At 36.8% G+C, this 17,241-nt stretch overlaps 1 protein-coding gene across 1 annotated transcript in view; it reads left to right on the forward strand.

Annotated features, from left to right (window-relative positions):
* kcnh2b (potassium voltage-gated channel, subfamily H (eag-related), member 2b) overlaps positions 1 to 17,241 on the forward strand; it is a 181,516-nt gene that overhangs the window by 148,231 nt on the left and 16,044 nt on the right. Inside the window, exons 6-7 of the mRNA XM_059525264.1 lie at positions 14,870 to 15,304; positions 16,409 to 16,808. Of these exons, the coding sequence (XP_059381247.1) occupies positions 14,870 to 15,304; positions 16,409 to 16,808 (835 nt within the window). The remainder of the gene's footprint in view (positions 1 to 14,869; positions 15,305 to 16,408; positions 16,809 to 17,241) is intronic.

Genomic DNA, 17,241 nt, shown 5'->3' on the forward strand with positions numbered 1-17,241 from the left:
AAACACAGAAAAAATGGTACTTTCTCTGTATTATGAAGAGAAAAGAAGAAAGTTGCGGTTAGTAAATCAGATCAGAGATGAGTTCATGGACGGCTGGGGGCTTCGCAATTTCTTCATACCTCTAACCACGACGGATGATATATAGCTCCAGCAGACCTGCAGTAAAGAGAGTAGAGTTCGAGTTCAGCTTCTGCCAGTGAATAATGTCTCGGACTGATTTCAGCGACTCAGTGAAGAAACGTTACCTGGTTTTGCTAGTCTTGTGTGGTTTTGTTGAGATCTGATGTGAAACTGCATCTCATAGCTTTCCTTTATGAATCTGCTGTGTGATTGTTGGACACTGGTTCTTCACCTGCGTCCACTGCTCAGAATCAGAGCTTAAATTTAGAACTGAAGGTTACTCTCTGGTTCTGCTGTAACTAGGCAACCTGCTGTAACGTTCTAATGTGAGGCTTCACTGATCAGCACACCACTCACTCTTTACATCAATCTGGGCTTTTTAAACAATGCAAACTTGTTGGTTAAACAATCTGATGGTTAATCTCACACAAGCAAACTGTAATGTTGCCTTTAATAAACTAAGATATAATAATGTTCAACGCATATATGTGACCAAAACCAATCATAAGGGTCAATTTCTCAAAATTAAGATTTATGCATCATCTGAAGCTGAATAAATCATCTCTCCATTGATGTGTGGTTTGTTAGGAGGACAATATTTGTCTGAGATACAACTATTTGAAAATCTGGAATCTGAGGGTGCAAAAAAAATCTAAATATTGAGAAAATCATCTTTAAGGTTCTTCAAATTAAGTTATTAGCAATCCATATTACTAATCTAAAATTACATTTTGATATGTTTACAGTAGGAAAAGTATAAAATATCTTTATGGAACATGATCTTTACTTAATATCCTAATGATTTTTTTGCATTTAAAAAATCGATAATTTTGACCCATACAATGTTTTTTGGCTATTGTTACAAATATACCCTAAAGACTGCTTTTGTGCTCCAGGGTCACAAATAAGACTAATATATTTGGAAAAATATATACAAATATAAATTTGTATACTTGATAAAACATAACTAGACACTCTTACGGAAAATATAAAATAAAGGTGTGCTGAGATGTTCTGGGAGGTTACTAGAGGTTTCTAAGATGTTGTAGTGGTTGTTATGGATTACTAAGATGTCCTGGTGGCTACTAGGGGCTTGCTGAGATGTTGTGGTGGTTGCTAGGGGCTTGCTGAGATGTTGTGGTGGTTGCTAGGGGGTTGCTGAGATGTTGTGGTGGTTGCTAGGGGGTTGCTGAGATGTTGTGGTGGTTGCTAGGGGGCTGCTGAGATGTTGTGGTGGCTGCTAGGGGCTTGCTGAGATGTTGTGGTGGCTGCTAGGGGCTTGCTGAGATGTTGTGGTGGTTGCTAGGGGGCTGCTGAGATGTTGTGGTGGCTGCTAGGGGCTTGCTGACATGTTGTGGTGGCTGCTAGGAGCTTGCTGAGATGTTGTGGTGGTTGCTAGGGGCTTGCTGAGATGTTGTGGTGGTTGCTAGGGGGTTGCTGAGATGTTGTGGTGGTTGCTAGGGGGTTGCTTAGATGTTGTGGTGGTTGCTAGGGGGCTGCTGAGATGTTGTGGTGGTTGCTCAGGTGTCTGGTGTGAAGAGAGTCTTGTGCTCTTCTGCTCTCAGAGGCATTAGTTCCTCATTCAGTGCAGCAGGTGAAAGTACTGCCTCTGACCCCTTAGTAACGAGCAGCAGAGCTCATATTTGAGGACTCACTGACGTCTGGAGCAGTGATGCTGTAGTGATGCAAGTGATGCTAGTTATGCTGTAGTGATGTAAGTGATGCTGTAGTGATGCTAGTGATGCTGTAGTGATGTTGTAGTGATGCTAGTGATGACGTAGTGATGCTGTAGTGATACTAGTGATGCTAGTGATGCTGTAGTGATGCTAGTGATGCTGTAGTGATACAAGTGATGCTGTAGTGATGCTAGTGATGGTGTAGTGATGCTGTAGTGATGCTAGTGATGATGTCGTGATGCTGTAGTGATGCTAGTGATGTTGTAGTGATACTAGTGATGCTGTAGTGATGCTAGTGATGCTGTAGTGATGCTAGTGATGATGTAGTGATGCTAGTGATGCTGTAGTGATGCTAGTGATGATGTAGTGATGCTGTAGTGATGCTAGTGATGCTAGTGATGCTAGTGATGATGTAGTGATGCTGTAGTGATGCTAGTGATGATGTAATGATGCTAGTGATGCTGTAGTGATGCTAGTGATGATGTAGTGATGCTGTAGTGATGCTAGTGATGATGTAGTGATGCTGTGGTGATACTAGTGATGCTGTAGTGATGCTAGTGATGTTGTAGTGATACTAGTGATGCTGTAGTGATGCTAGTGATGCTGTAGTGATGCTGTAGTGATGCTAGTGATGCTGTAGTGATGCTGTAGTGATGCTAGTGATGCTGTAGTGTCAGACACTAGTGTGAGTCACTGTGCTGTATCATACAGGACACAAACCTGTCAGCTGAGATTGAGGACAGAGAGGAAGAGGAGCAGAGAAGAAATCCATCAGAATTGTACTATTTTTTGAAAGCAAGTGCATTTTTTCAGATGCATGAAATATGGTGGTTTGCTTTCCAAAAATGTGCCAGTAAATAGACAGTATTGCACGACCCACAATACAACGAACATGACTTTTATTTCCAGTGTGATGAATCAAATGGAAGTGATTCAATATTACATATTGAAATATTTTTAAATCATTCAATCATGCATTTTTTTTACACAAAAATGGATTGAAATGCAATTTTTTTTTAGATATAAACAGTACATGTAATGTTGAGAATTCATGTGACAGTGTAGCATAACACTGTTTAATATTTGATATACGACTTAACATTAGTGTGTGAGTAGATTGTATACAGTATATCATGTACAGTAAGGAGATCTTTACACAACAATTCATAGTTTGTTTGTTTTTTTAAGAAACACTTTTATTCAGTTTTTATTGAATTTTATTCAGAAAGGCTGTAAGTAAATAAATTTATAATGTCACAAAACATTTCTATGCTGTTCTTTTAAACTTTATGTTGATCAAATAACACCAAACCGACCCTTAACTTTTGAACAGTAGTGGAAGTCTATGATACATCCTCATTTACATATCTAGGTAAACTTGTGTGTAGTACAGTGTGTCAACACAGATGTGCTGAAGTCTTCATTTGCATATGCAGATATGTAATTGCTCATTAGCATACGCAAGTATCTGCTGTAGTGAGTTTAATGCTTCCAATTAACATAAAAGAACCTTTGAATGGAGTGACACTGCAGGTGACTGTGTGTGTGTGTGTGTGTGTGTGTGTGTGTGTGTGTGTGTGTGTGTGTGTGTGTGTGTGTGTGTGTGTGTGTGTGTGTGTGTGTGAGAGAGAGAGAGAGAGAGAGACAGAGAGAGAGAGACGAACACACATCTCAACATGCATATAAAAACACACACATGAGCAGCAAAGGCCGAGAAGTGTTGTGTTGTTTGCTGCAGAAATACACACACACACACACACACGTGTGCCTTAACTTTGCCGTAAGTGTTTGTTTGTCATGTTAGCGCTCGACTCTGCAGCCGTGTGCTATTAATAGAGCGTCTGTCTGTAGAGTTCTGCTGTTTCATGTGTTCAGTTTAGAGACGAGCAAAACCACAGCATTACATAACCAGCTAATTGGATATGTAGATTTTTGTTTTTGTTCTATTTACAAATATTTTAGATATCGTTTAATATTAAACTATTTTATTAAATATTTTAACATTTTTGTTTTGTATGCCACAATATCTGCTACAATAATGCTAAAGATATATATCTGTGTGTGTAAATATATAATGATCTAATAATGCTTATAGAATATGTATAATATGCTTATGTTATGCTTATATACATGTTATATGTGACCCTGGAGCACAAAACCTTAAGTGTACATTTTTCTAAATTCAGAGTTATTTAACATCTGGAAGCTGAATTAATAATATTTCCATTGATGTGTCATTTATTAGGATCGGATAATATTTGTCTGAGATACAACTATTTGAAAATCTGGAATCTGAGGGAGCAAAAAAATCTAAATATTGAGAAAATCATCTTTAAAGTTGTCAAAATGAATTCTTAGCAATGCATATTACTAATTTAAAAAATAAGTTGATTTTTAATAGTGATTTTTAAAATAAGTGATATATTTATGGTAGTAAATGTACAAAATATCTTCATGGAACATGATCTTTACTTCATATCCTAATGATTTTTGGCATTAAGAAAAAAAAAGATAATTTTGACCCATACAATGTTTTTCTTTTGGCTATTGCTACAAATATACCCCAGATACTTAAGACTGTTTTTGTGCTCAGGGTCACAAATATGCTAATAAATTATACATATTGATACAGAAAGCTTATGTTTTATGGTTATGTTTTTGTTTATGGTTGCTGAGATGCTTTGGGATTCTGGGATGTTGCTGGGGGTTGCTAGTGGGTGGTGGGTGTTTTTTTCATGTTTTAATCATCATTGATCAAGATGTAATGATGGTTTAAACTTTTTGCGGATCGGGCAATAATAGTAGCTTCAAGGTATATTCTCAAAAAACACATATTAGCGTCTTCTTAAGTTGAAACTTTTTTTTTTAAGAACATTGCAAAGCTACAGCTTCTCTAAAGCAAAGCAAAAGCAGTGATGTTTACGCTGTGACAGAGAACAGAGGGAGGAAGGAGGAATGTTTGTGGAGGTTTCTGCTCCAGCGCTCTTCAGCTCATTCCTCTCGCTCTGTTTGGAGATGCTTGTTTTTGCGCTCGATTGCTAATTCATCTGATGTCATCTCCTCGTTTCGCCCACCTTATCTCGCATTACTTTTGTTTTTTGCGTTCTTCTTCCCATTGCTGAGCTTGGGTCTGCACTCTTCTCTCATGCACATGTTCGCTCCCTCCCTTCCTCTTCCATGATCTTCAACAGAGCATGTCTGCTAGTGCGGGAACGAGCGTGTGTTCCTCTCTCTCTCTCTCTCTGACAGAAGAAGGATTCTAGCAGAGCTTCTGCTCTTTGTGTGCATTAATGCGAAGTGACTGCTGTGGAGATCTGCGTGCGTTTGTGGAGAAACTTGACCAGGAACGCAGCAAAGCAGAACTCGGAGGAGCTTTCCCGTCTCTAAGTGTTCGGGAAGATCCGGTGGGGAAATGGGTTGATGTTTGCGAGCGCTTGGTTTAGGGCCGTGGGTTCTTGAGGTGTTGTGGCCCGATGCGGGGATCATGGTCGTAGCGCTGGCGCTCAAGCTGTTGACCGAGCTGCTCCAGTGCTCCGCTCTCATGCCGCTCTGTGACGCTGGTACAACGCCCCGCCGGACCGCTCAGGGGCCCGAGGTGAGCTCACACCTGTCTGTCTGTGTGAACTGATGCTAATGTGAGGAAACAACTCAAGTCAGAGAAGGAGTGTCTTTGACTACATTTATGTGTGATATTTTAGTAAACATCTCTGCCATGTTGCAGTTGTTTTTAGAGAATGATTGTCAGAGTTTAAATTCTTATGTATTTATTTTACATGAAAACCACAGTAATCTCACACGGAGAGTTTTAGAAAAGATCTCAAAAGTGTCCCTGTTCTCAGATTTGACTACTCCAATCAAAACATCTTTTAACAAACATTTCTCATCAGATGATCTGAACTGCTACTCTAAAAAATATATTTTTTCAATCAGAAATTGCTTGTGAATTTCACAATTAATTGTAAAGAAATAGCAAGTAACATGAAAATTGGGAATCTCAAAACTGACATTGTATTTTATCATAAAATATACTCAAATAATCTTTTACTTTCCTTTTTTTTGTAAATCAGTGTATCCATTTTCTTAATCTCTATATTATTGGATGGGTCTGTTGTACATATTTTTAAGAAATGTATTAAGATGCATCTGAGACAAAGTTGAACATGAATGAAAGGTAAAATTAATCTCCTGAAAGAGACACATTTACATAAAAACCATTTATTAAACAGCAAATCAGAGCAAGACGACACAAACAAAATGACCATTTAACTCTCTACTCTGTTCATTATATACTGGATTAAAGACATGGACACTATATTTATGCCTTGATTTTATGATATGATCTGGGTTGAGTTTGATTAATTTGAGTATTGCAGTAGAGATGAGGGTTCATGAACTCACGCTGATCTCAGGACAGCTGCTGAGATTTTAAATACCTGGGTTTGAATCCTCTTAGTGAAATATGGAGATCGTAGGAGCTGAAGGAAGCTCTGAACCGCCGGAGAACTGACTTAATTCTTGATGGCACTTTGACTGAATCAGGGAAAAGCCCTGGATGAGATGGGCTGAGGCAGAGAGGATTGTGGGATTGAACTGGAGATGGTGCATTTGTACTCTCAGTTCAGTTTACAGCAGTGACTTCTCACTGTTTGTGCCACTTTTGTGTGTTAGTATTGTTTTTTTTCATGGACTCTTTCTGCAGTTACATAGTTGCGAATTGACTGTCTGTATGAGTGAGTCATTGAATCATTTACTTAACCGATTCATTGAACAACACAAATTCATTCAGCAAAGCAACAAGCGACTATTTTTATAAGTGAGTCATTGAATTGGTCACTCAACCGATTTGTTAAAAAACACTGATTCGTTTAGAAACAAAACAAAGGACTGCTTTTATGAGTGTGTCACAATTTATGTTTCTTTATATATTATTCATGTTATGATAAATAATATATTATTAAAATAATTTGATTCAACATCCATCTTTCATGACTTTGTTCACTTGACTGCTGTGCTGATTTGTAAGTGCTCTGAAGTCAAATGATGCTTTGTGTGAAGAACAGTCTCATATTTTAGTCTTTATTCATGCTTATCCTTTGAGCTAAATCTTTGAAGGCTGAGGCTGTCTTTATTCTATCTTAATTCATTGCCGTTCTTCAAATCAGATGAATTGATGTTTGACAATGGCAGCAGAGCAGTGTCTGTCTTTAACTATATGTCATGATCTGTTTGGGATTGAGATTGTACAGAAGTCCGTTCCAGATATTACTGTCACATCTATTTATACTTATTAGAAAAAAAGAGATGATTTCACATCTGTAGCAGTGTATTTTTAATGGCATCAAATGTTCTTCTGTGTCATTTTAATGAGAAAACTTATTTTCTTGTATCTGCTGTGATATGGATATCAATTGCATTAAATTTATAAAAATGTATATATATGTACACATCACGTCCATATTGTTTGAAGTGAATATATGTGAGCAGAGAAGAGTTTCTGCAAAATATAATGAGGATGTAATTTGTGTCCATTATCAGAAAAATGACTTTGATAATTTCAGAGTCACAGGTGGCTCGCTAGCCAGAATGAGCTGGCGCTTTCATGTCTTGATGTTTTTGACAGTCAGAATCCCACTGGAATGTCTTTGATATCTGCTATAGAGAATCTCATATCAGGCTCAATAATTACCGCTGATGAGGGTCAGTTCTGACTCAGGTTCAGTGCGGATCGGAGCGGTTCGTCCATGTGATGGTGGTGAGCACGTGTCAGGCATGTATAGGGTTAAGAATGAATGCTTGCGTCACAGGTGATTGCTTCAGTCTCTGGAGAGCCTGAAGCTCACACACACACACACACACACACACACACACATCTCCTCCAGGCGACTGGGCTGCACCCAGACCAAAGAGCTGCAAATACAGCCAAATAACAGGCTGAATTAGGGCTCTTAAGGGCTACTGAAGCCCTGAATCACGCTCATGTGGGCTAGAAGAGATCTGAATGCTCATAATGACAGATGTATGTCAGTCTGGACTTCACTGTCCACATTCAATTTCAGTCTCTTCTTTGTTCTGAAAATCCATTTCAGAATGAGATTATAGGTCTGGTCCAAACCTGAGTGAGCTTCAGCGCGGTCTGCAGTCTACATAGGCAGCTCCCTTCCAAGGCAGCATCCCAGCTGAAATGGAAGTGTCAGATTCGGGACACCTAACATAGGCGTCAACAGAATTGTATTTATTTATTCATTTAATTCATTTATTCATTCATTCATTTAGTATGGAATGGAATACAAGAATATTTAGTCATAATATTTATATACAGGCAGTTATTTATGAAGAACATCTAAAAACAACAGCTGTAAACCAAAATGTTGCACAATGTAAAACGTAAAAACACAACAAAATGCACACTTTAGACTAAATTATTTATCAGAGTAGTAGTTAAAAAAAAAAAAAAAGGAAAATTTGCTCAAGTAGTGTAAACAAATAATTGCAAACTGCAGGGGGTTTGTGAGTTGATGAAAAGATAATACTTAATTAAATCCTAAAAAGTATAATAAATAAATAAATGTCAGATAAATGTTTAAAAAAAACTTTATATATATCATGTCAAGCAATGGATGCCAGAGTATCTTCACCAGCTGTGAAATGTGCCTTAAAAAAGCAAATTTGCAACTTTATGCGTTATTAAAGTTTCTCATCAGCCAGCAGATTGAAAAGCGGCTCCCAAATCAGATTACAGATGCTGCAGACAGATGCCCCTAAAACACTCATTCTCACTGTCCCAAATTAAAGCTCTTAAATCCTCAACAGACCTGAGAAGGAAACTTCATGAAGACGCTGACATCACATGAGCAACAGAGAATAAATCATGAGGAACTTCAGTAGCGGACACAAGACGTCATGGAGTCCTGAAGCAACAGTAATGATGAAGATTTGAGAAGAAAGCTGCTGCCAAGAGAGAGAATTAGAGATGGAAAAAAGGAATGCATGACTACACATGTTCATTTCTATTATTTTAAAATGAAACTCATCTGTGATACAAAAGAAAAGGATGAGCGGTGGAGCGTATCTGATGCAGAAGGATGATTCAGCTGATATTTCTGTGGTTTGAGTTTCATGCTGGACTCTTTTGCTTTGAATCTGCTGGATTTTATCCGCAGTGCTCTAGGATTGAATTATTTATCTTGCTATCAAACCCAGAGGTCCTGAGATAGTGAGAAACTAAGAGCTTGTTAGGTTGACAGATCCAAAGCTTCTGTCATTGTTTATAATAGAAATTGAGGCTGTTCAATATTTGATTTGCTGGATTACCGCAGGGCTTTCTCAGGCCTGAATCATTTCACTTCCAGCCCGTGAAATATCTGTTGACTCAAGGTTTCTGTGGGATTTCTTTTAGGTTTGAATCGTGAAATTAAATGCATGAAAGCTGGTGACATTTGGCCCTTCAAATATGAATGATGTTTTACTATAGTACTTCCACACACTTCTGAAAAATTAAAGAGACTGTCAAGTAGACAAAACCATATTAAATGGATATTTGATGTGTTTACATATTTAGAAGACAGTATGAGAGTTTGTGTTGTGAGTAGTTAAATGTATGAATCAGAGTTATAATAGTTAACCAAAACTGTAATGGAAAATCTCATTCTCATAAAGCTTTGTTAAATGCAATCAATGCCTCGTTTAGTTAGAAATCAAATTCAGTAGACTTTTATGAACAGCTTTGATATGTCTTGGTGTCAGCATTAAACTTTAATCTTTTAAATAGATTAAAATGACACTTAAAGGAGCAATACACTCAGAAATAAGTATTCATGTCAATATTTACTCAACAAACTTAAATGGAAATAATTTCTGCATAAATAATTATTTATAATTATATAAAAATAATTTTTGTAGCTTCATACTTAGATTAGAAAAAAAAAACTATCCAAACATCTTAAGAAAGTTTATTCCCACAGTTTTCTGATGTATGAAGAGTTGGAGAGATATTAGCTCAGATTACAGCGTCAAGATCAGACTGCAGCAGTAAGAGAAAACATTGAATCTTTCATTGCGTCCCTCAGATGAAGGAAACTCTTACAGACTTGTTGTTGAACTCTTCACCAAGCGACGGAGACACGGCTCTTTTGTCCGTACTTTGTTCTCAGCGGCCTGTGACTCATTTTAGCACCTCAGATGGAGAAAGCAATGAGATTTCATTCCATATTTCATGTTAATTTGATAGCGTAATTTAGAGCTAGGAATCTCTCAGTTTAAGCTTTATGTTGTTTAGGCTATTTAAAGAAAAAATACATTGGAAGACATTGCAAGTCATTTTCTATTGAGAGCTGTTTTCATAAATTAAGAGAAATTGACATTTCTAGTCCTCATTTGCATCAGTGATGCCGACTGAATTTTTATCTATTAGATATCACACATGACTCTTTATTTGCGATTTGGGTTGACGTATGATCGATCGCCCTATTTCTCAGCATCACATCCATCATGATTTTGTCCTTCAAGAGCATTTATGTTAAAATTAACCTTTTTGGTTTTTATAATGATGAAGAAACCTCCAATCTTGATTTCCAGTGAGTGTTGGAATAAACAGGTCATGTTTATGCCTGCTTTGGGCTTCTTGTAATGTGTTTTGACATGGTTTTGCTTCACGCTTCACCAAAGAGATTCAGAAGCTTTTCTTAGTGGCAGTGGTTTCTAAAAATAAGACGCGATGTCCCTGAGGAGGATCTTGACGCGGGACGTGTCCGGCTGCCTGCGCTGCCGGGGACGAGCTCTAATAGGTGCTGAATGACGGCTGAACTGAGATCAGGCCGTTCGAGGTCAAGAGAGCAGATGATTTCTGCAGAAGAGCTCAGGCGTAATGCCAGCTGATGTCTGCAGACATGCTTTCAATTCACAATGTTAAATACAGCTTATACTACTACATTATACACCTAAATGACCACACAATTCCTTCCTCATTGCTTTACTTACAGCAACAGTGGTTGCTTTTATCAAATGACAGCAATATAATCAGCCTTGTTTTGGAGTAGTTGTCATTGCAGTAGAGGAAAAAACATACTGGATATACTGTGTTTATATATATATATATGCATAAATGCATATGCATGAAATAAGATATTTAATTTAATTTTTTCTCCTTTTAAATAATTTCTCATAGCTCCTCAGCAATATTTTTTCCCAGTTTAATGTTAGTTACAGAGGACTGCTCATAGCACATGCTGATGGATCGTACTGTGGGAGTGACAGCGTGAGTTAGCGTGAGGAAGATTTGAGTCCTGAGGTCAAATGGCCTTCAGCTCATCATCTGTCCACCAGATAAATGTCAAAGAGCATCCAGACCAGCAATCAAAACACACATTACGTCATCAGCTGCTTTCCTGATGAGAATGAGAAAAATCTGTTGGCCAAGACAAGTGTCAATCAAACAGAAGTGCCACACATCACAAACCAGTGAGTGAGTGTTGTTGAGTTATTCATTAAAAGAATCAGTTCGAAAGAATCATTTGTTTGTGAATCAGACTACACTGGTAGAGCTGTGAAACTCACACCTGTGGTAAAATATGATTTATATTGCCATGTCACGTGAAATTTAGCACTGCGTAAACACTAGCATAACCGCAAGGAAGCCTATTTTCAACACATAAGAAAAAAACATGCCTTTGTTAGTGTTGTCTTAAGTAAAAATTAAAACATATCAAGTTGAAATTTTGAGACACAAGTCGTTAAGCCGATTAAAGGGGGGGGGGGTCAAAAAGTAATTGTGAGTTAAAGTACAAATTATGACATTATTATGAGATACAAATGGAAGTTGAACTATTTAGATGAAAAATTTATTATGAGATAAAAAAATATGTTATATACTAAATAGAATTATGCGACAAAAAGTCAAAATTAAGACATTTTAAAGATTTAATGTAAAAAAAAAATGTATTTTAAGTCAGAATTAAGAGTTAAAAAGTTAATTATGAGATAAAAAGTCAAAATATGATAAAAGGTAATATTTATCTGAGGCCTAAATTATGAGTCAATTGTGACCGATAAAATCAATTATGATTACTAAGTCATAATTACAATTATGACATACTAAGTCATAATTATGAGATAAAAAGTAAATTATGAGATAAAGTCAAAATAAAATAAAAAAATCTAATTTTCATTATTATATAAATTCCTTTTATGTCTAAGTTTTGGATAAAAAAAAATGTAATGCGTGATTCAAAATCGAATTGTCTTAATTATATGTTTTTATCTCATACTTCGTTTTTATGCCTTAATTTTAGATTTTTTTAAAAACATTTAAAACATGATTTCATACATGATTTAGCATGAATCTAATGTGGCGTGAATGGGCTTCAGTGTAAAATTAATAGAAACAGTACTTGGAAATTTAAGCAACCCCCTAGTAACCACCTACAACACCATAGCAACACACTAAAACCACAGACAACAGCTAGTTTTCCATTGATAAACACAAACAAACACTGCTCAGACTTTCTTCAGAAATCGTCCCGATCTAGTTGTAATTTGCTCACAGACGTCTGTTAGTTCTGATGGGAAGCACTTGCGTTAGTCATGCGTTCGTTTCTGCTCTTCTCGGCCATCATCGCATCTGACATGTACTAGTGAAGACAGACAGCTGGAGGACATTTCCCATGATGACTCATGCAGCAGTGTGTGTAGCTGTAAAAGCTGTGTGATTGTGCCGTAGCAGCGATGTGTTAGAGCTCCACCTGCTCTTGCCCGCGGTCTGCTCACAGAACACCTGTTGACCCCCACCTTGCCCTGCATTTGCCCGAGCGAAACCATCTGAGACGAGGGCAACATGGAGCTCCGCTGCTCAAACCATCAGCAGACATGAGACAACACATGAACCTCAGCTGGAGATTAAAGAGGAAATCTTAATTCTTTTAAAATTTAAATTCTTGACCTGAAACACCTACCATCATAGAGGCCAACTTACATATAATTTTCTTTGAAGCAGAGGAGGGTCTAAAAACAACACACTCAGTCTTATTAGTAGTGAGAAAATCGCTTCCCAACCAGGTTCTAATCTCACCTAAAAACTGAACCATCAAAGTATTAGAGCCATGTGGCTCTTTTGGAATATATAACTGGGTGCCATCTGCATATAGATGATACATAGTGTTGTATTTATACAAAATTTAGCCTAAGGGGCCCATATAAACTTAAAATAGAATAGGCACAAGTATAGAGCCCTGTGGCACACCACTATATAATTAAGCTGATGTAGAAGACAATTCTCCAAGGCAAACTGAAAATTATCTGTCCTTTAAATATGATTTAAACCAACGTAAGGCAGAACCCGTAATGCCAACATCTTCCAAATGCTACAATAAAATACTATAATCAACAGTATCAAATGCAGCTGTGAGATCAAAAGGTAGTTTCAATATAGGTCGATAATTAGTTAAGACTGTATAATCTAAATATATTGTAATATACTAATGTTATGTAGACTATGTATAATACTATTTTATATATATATATATATAGAGAGAGAGAGAGAGAGAGAGCAATGAAGACTGAAGTGATGATGCTGAAAACTCAGCTTTGATCACAGCAATCAATTACAGTTTAGGAGATATTCACTTAGAAAGCTTTTACAATATTTTTGGTCAAACAAATGCATACTTGGTGAGCAAAAGAGACTTTAAAAAAAAAAAACTGGATCTTTATTTGTGTGGGTTTGTCTTAATCAAGGCTCAGCAGATGAGATGAGATGTGGCATGAACATGACAGAAATTATTGTCCACTCAGAAAACTGACACTGACTGATGAGATCTCGGGTTATTTTGTGTTTGTTTAATTCCAGTCTCGTTCGTGTCAGAGTGACATTGTATATGTCATGTTATTTTGCATAACGAGCACATTCTGGTTGTCTGTGTGCACTGAGTCATTGCAGTAAAAACATCTGATTTGAAAACAGTCATGAAGCATCTTTCAGAGACGTCCTGACAGCCAGAACACTCTCAGAACATTAGCTTCTGGCTCAAATTATGTTTCCAAACCGCTTTACTTAAACATAAACACAAGCTGTGATAATTTGTGTATCAAGTCACAGTTTGACTCTCACAGACGGCAGAAAAGGCGTCAGTCAGTGAGTTTCACCGACAGCAGCACAAGCGCTTTATATAAACCCATCAGCAGAGGTCATGAGAGCTCAACTCCTCTCACACACCAACACACTCGCACTTGTGTCTCACCCTCCCTCACTAGTGTGCTACAATATTACCTCCACTGTGTGCACTAAGGTCTTAGCATTCTTGTAATGCTTGTGTGGGTGTATGTTTTATTTATTGTGTTATTATTTTATTAAGATAGTTTTATAGTTTTTATTAACATTTTGAGTTTGTTTTTAAATGTTCAGTCATTTATTTTAATCTTAAAGTTATAGTAAATTTGTTGTTTTTATGTATTATGTTACATTATTATTATTATTTATTATAATGATATTTTTTACTACCATTGAAATGCTGTTATATTTATTTTTATATTATTTATTAATAGTCTTCACTTTAATTTTAAAGTGTAGTCATTTTAGTAATTTTAGTTTTGTCATTTTTAATTTTATATATATATATATAGTCATAATAATTTTTATTAACAGTCATGTTGCTTAAAATATTTAGTTATTTATTTAATTTAAAACAAACGTTTTATTTATGCATTTACTTTAAATAATTATTTGATATAACCATTTTTTGTTTACTTTTTGAATATATGTATAATATGTACACTCATATGTTTTTAATATATTGAATTAGTTTATTTGTAAATTAAATTGTCCAGAATTGGTCAAAATCTTTGCCATTTAACAGAATTTTTAGTTCCTCTCTATGTATTTAAATTTTATCATTCATTTTTAGATTAGGAGAATATGCTGACTACGGCAATGTAATACAAACAATGAAAAACCCGTACTGCATCTATTCCTTCACCATCTTTAACGTTCTTCTAATTGGCGATCAAGTGAACCTTTTGCAAACCTGAGGTTCTTGGAAATACTATTTGTTTAAGCATCCGCTCTGGTCTCTGTCTCTGTCCAGGTGCTGTCTCTGGGTGCTGATGTCCTGCCGGAGTACAAGCTCCAGACGCCGCGCATCCACAAGTGGACCGTGCTGCACTACAGTCCGTTCAAGGCAGTGTGGGACTGGCTGATCCTGCTGCTGGTCATCTACACGGCCATCCTCACGCCGTACTCCGCCGCTTTCCTGCTCAACGGGGACGAGAACATCTCCGCCCAGAACTGCAACTACTCCTGCAGCCCGCTCAACGTGGTGGACCTCATCGTGGACATCATGTTCATCATCGACATCATCATCAACTTCCGCACCACTTACGTCAACGCCAACGACGAGGTGGTCAGCCACCCGCTGCGCATCGCTGTGCATTACTTCAAAGGCTGGTTCCTCATCGACATGGTGGCAGCCATTCCCTTCGACCTGCTCATAGAACGCACCGGGGAGGAGATGAGCGCAGAGGTGAGGGGGATCATGGGAAAACTCTTATCTGTTCTCCAGCTCGTGTACTGATTTATCTTACGCTTCAAACTTGCCATTTTTTGCAGCATATGCTGCTTTTAGCTCTTTTGAAAAATTGCTTGCCATGTTTATCTTTTGTATTTTTTATTTCACACTTTAAAGAAAAAGTGTCTGCTAAATGAATACATGTTTATATATCAGGTCTTAATTCAGCAAATTAATTCCTAAAAAAAGTTTTACATCAGAGCAAAGTTTTAAATTCATAGTCATGCCATTAAATGTTGCATGCTCTGCATAAGGAAATACTTATATTTTTGTCTTGCTTTTCAGTGCAAACATCTAAACATCCTTAAATCAGTTGTTTGAGAAATAAATAAACTCATGTCATGTTGATCTTTTTTTTTTTCTTAAGTAAGTAAATGCATCTTGATTTAAAAATCTTTGGATATTTTCACTGGAAAACAAGACAAAAATAAAGAGGAAGATGATCAGTTTCAATTCATGGCGTGAAATGTTGCATGCATTGCTAAAAAAGATTTTTGTCTGGTTTTCCATTACAAATTTCTTAACATCCTTAAATCAAGATATATTTACTTGAGAAGCAAAATGAATGAATGACGTCTTGTTTTCTGAGAAACTGAACAAAATTAAATGTTTAAGAATTGATTTTTCTGAGCTCGTTGGCCGATATATATATAAAGCTATTTTCTTACTTTCTTTTTATTTGTATTTACTTATTTATTGTTTGTAAAATTAATTAAAAAAAATAATTATTTTCAAACTGTGAAGTGTTTCAAACCTGCTAATGCAAGACATTGTGTTCCTTAAAGGGACAGTTCATCCAAAAATGAAAATCCTATCACTCACCCTCAAATTGATCCAAACCTGTATTACTTTCTTTCTTCTGCTAAACACAAAGGAATATATTTTGAAGAATGTAAAGAACAAAACAATTGCTGCTAGCCACTGACTTTCATAATATGGTAAAAGATACTGTAGAAGTCAATGGGGTGAACAAGTGAATGTACTGTCCCTTTAAAATAAAATAAAAAGATGCCTGGAGAAACCCTGCTATAAATCTATCATTTTATTTGTCTTTTTAAGCCAACTCAGCAGACCACCCTAATCGGGCTGCTCAAGACGGCTCGTCTCTTACGTCTCGTCCGCGTGGCTCGTAAACTGGACCGTTACTCTGAATACGGCGCGGCCGTCCTCTTCCTGCTCATGTGCACGTTCGCTCTGATCGCCCATTGGCTGGCCTGTATCTGGTTCGCCATCGGGAACGTGGAGCAGAACCGCTCCATCGGCTGGCTGCATGCTCTCGGCGTGGATCTGGGCAAACCACACAACAGCAGCATCAGAGGATCAGGACCTAGCATCAAGGACAAGTACGTGACCGCTTTATACTTCACCTTCAGCAGCCTGACCAGCGTGGGCTTCGGAAACGTGTCACCCAACACCAACTCCGAGAAGATCTTCTCCATCTGCGTCATGCTGATCGGATGTGAGTATGTCTCGCTGGATGTCCGAGATGATAGGATAATTTCTACAATTTTTGATTTGTTTCTGATTGTCTCAAAAATCTAGTATAAAATTTTAAAACATTTTCTTTATTATTTCAGAAAAGAAACAAATTATTTGACAAGTTTAATGAATTTTTGAATCAAGAATATTTTTTTTTTCTTTCTCACCCCCCCCCCCCTGATATTTCTAAGACACGCTTTCTGTGATTATATACATAACAAAAGATTTGTTGAACTACATTATACAATTTTATATATAAATATTGGCGTATTTCATTATTTTACTTTTTTCCAAAAAACCTGACAACAAAAGTATTTTCCTTGAAACTAAATCCCTAAAAAACCCTGAAAATAAATGTTAATTATTAAATTAAATAAATAAAGGTATAAAAACACATTATATTTCAGCTAGTT

The sequence above is a fragment of the Carassius carassius genome, chromosome 35 (genome assembly GCF_963082965.1).
Source record: "Carassius carassius chromosome 35, fCarCar2.1, whole genome shotgun sequence".
Lineage (NCBI taxonomy): Eukaryota > Metazoa > Chordata > Actinopteri > Cypriniformes > Cyprinidae > Carassius > Carassius carassius.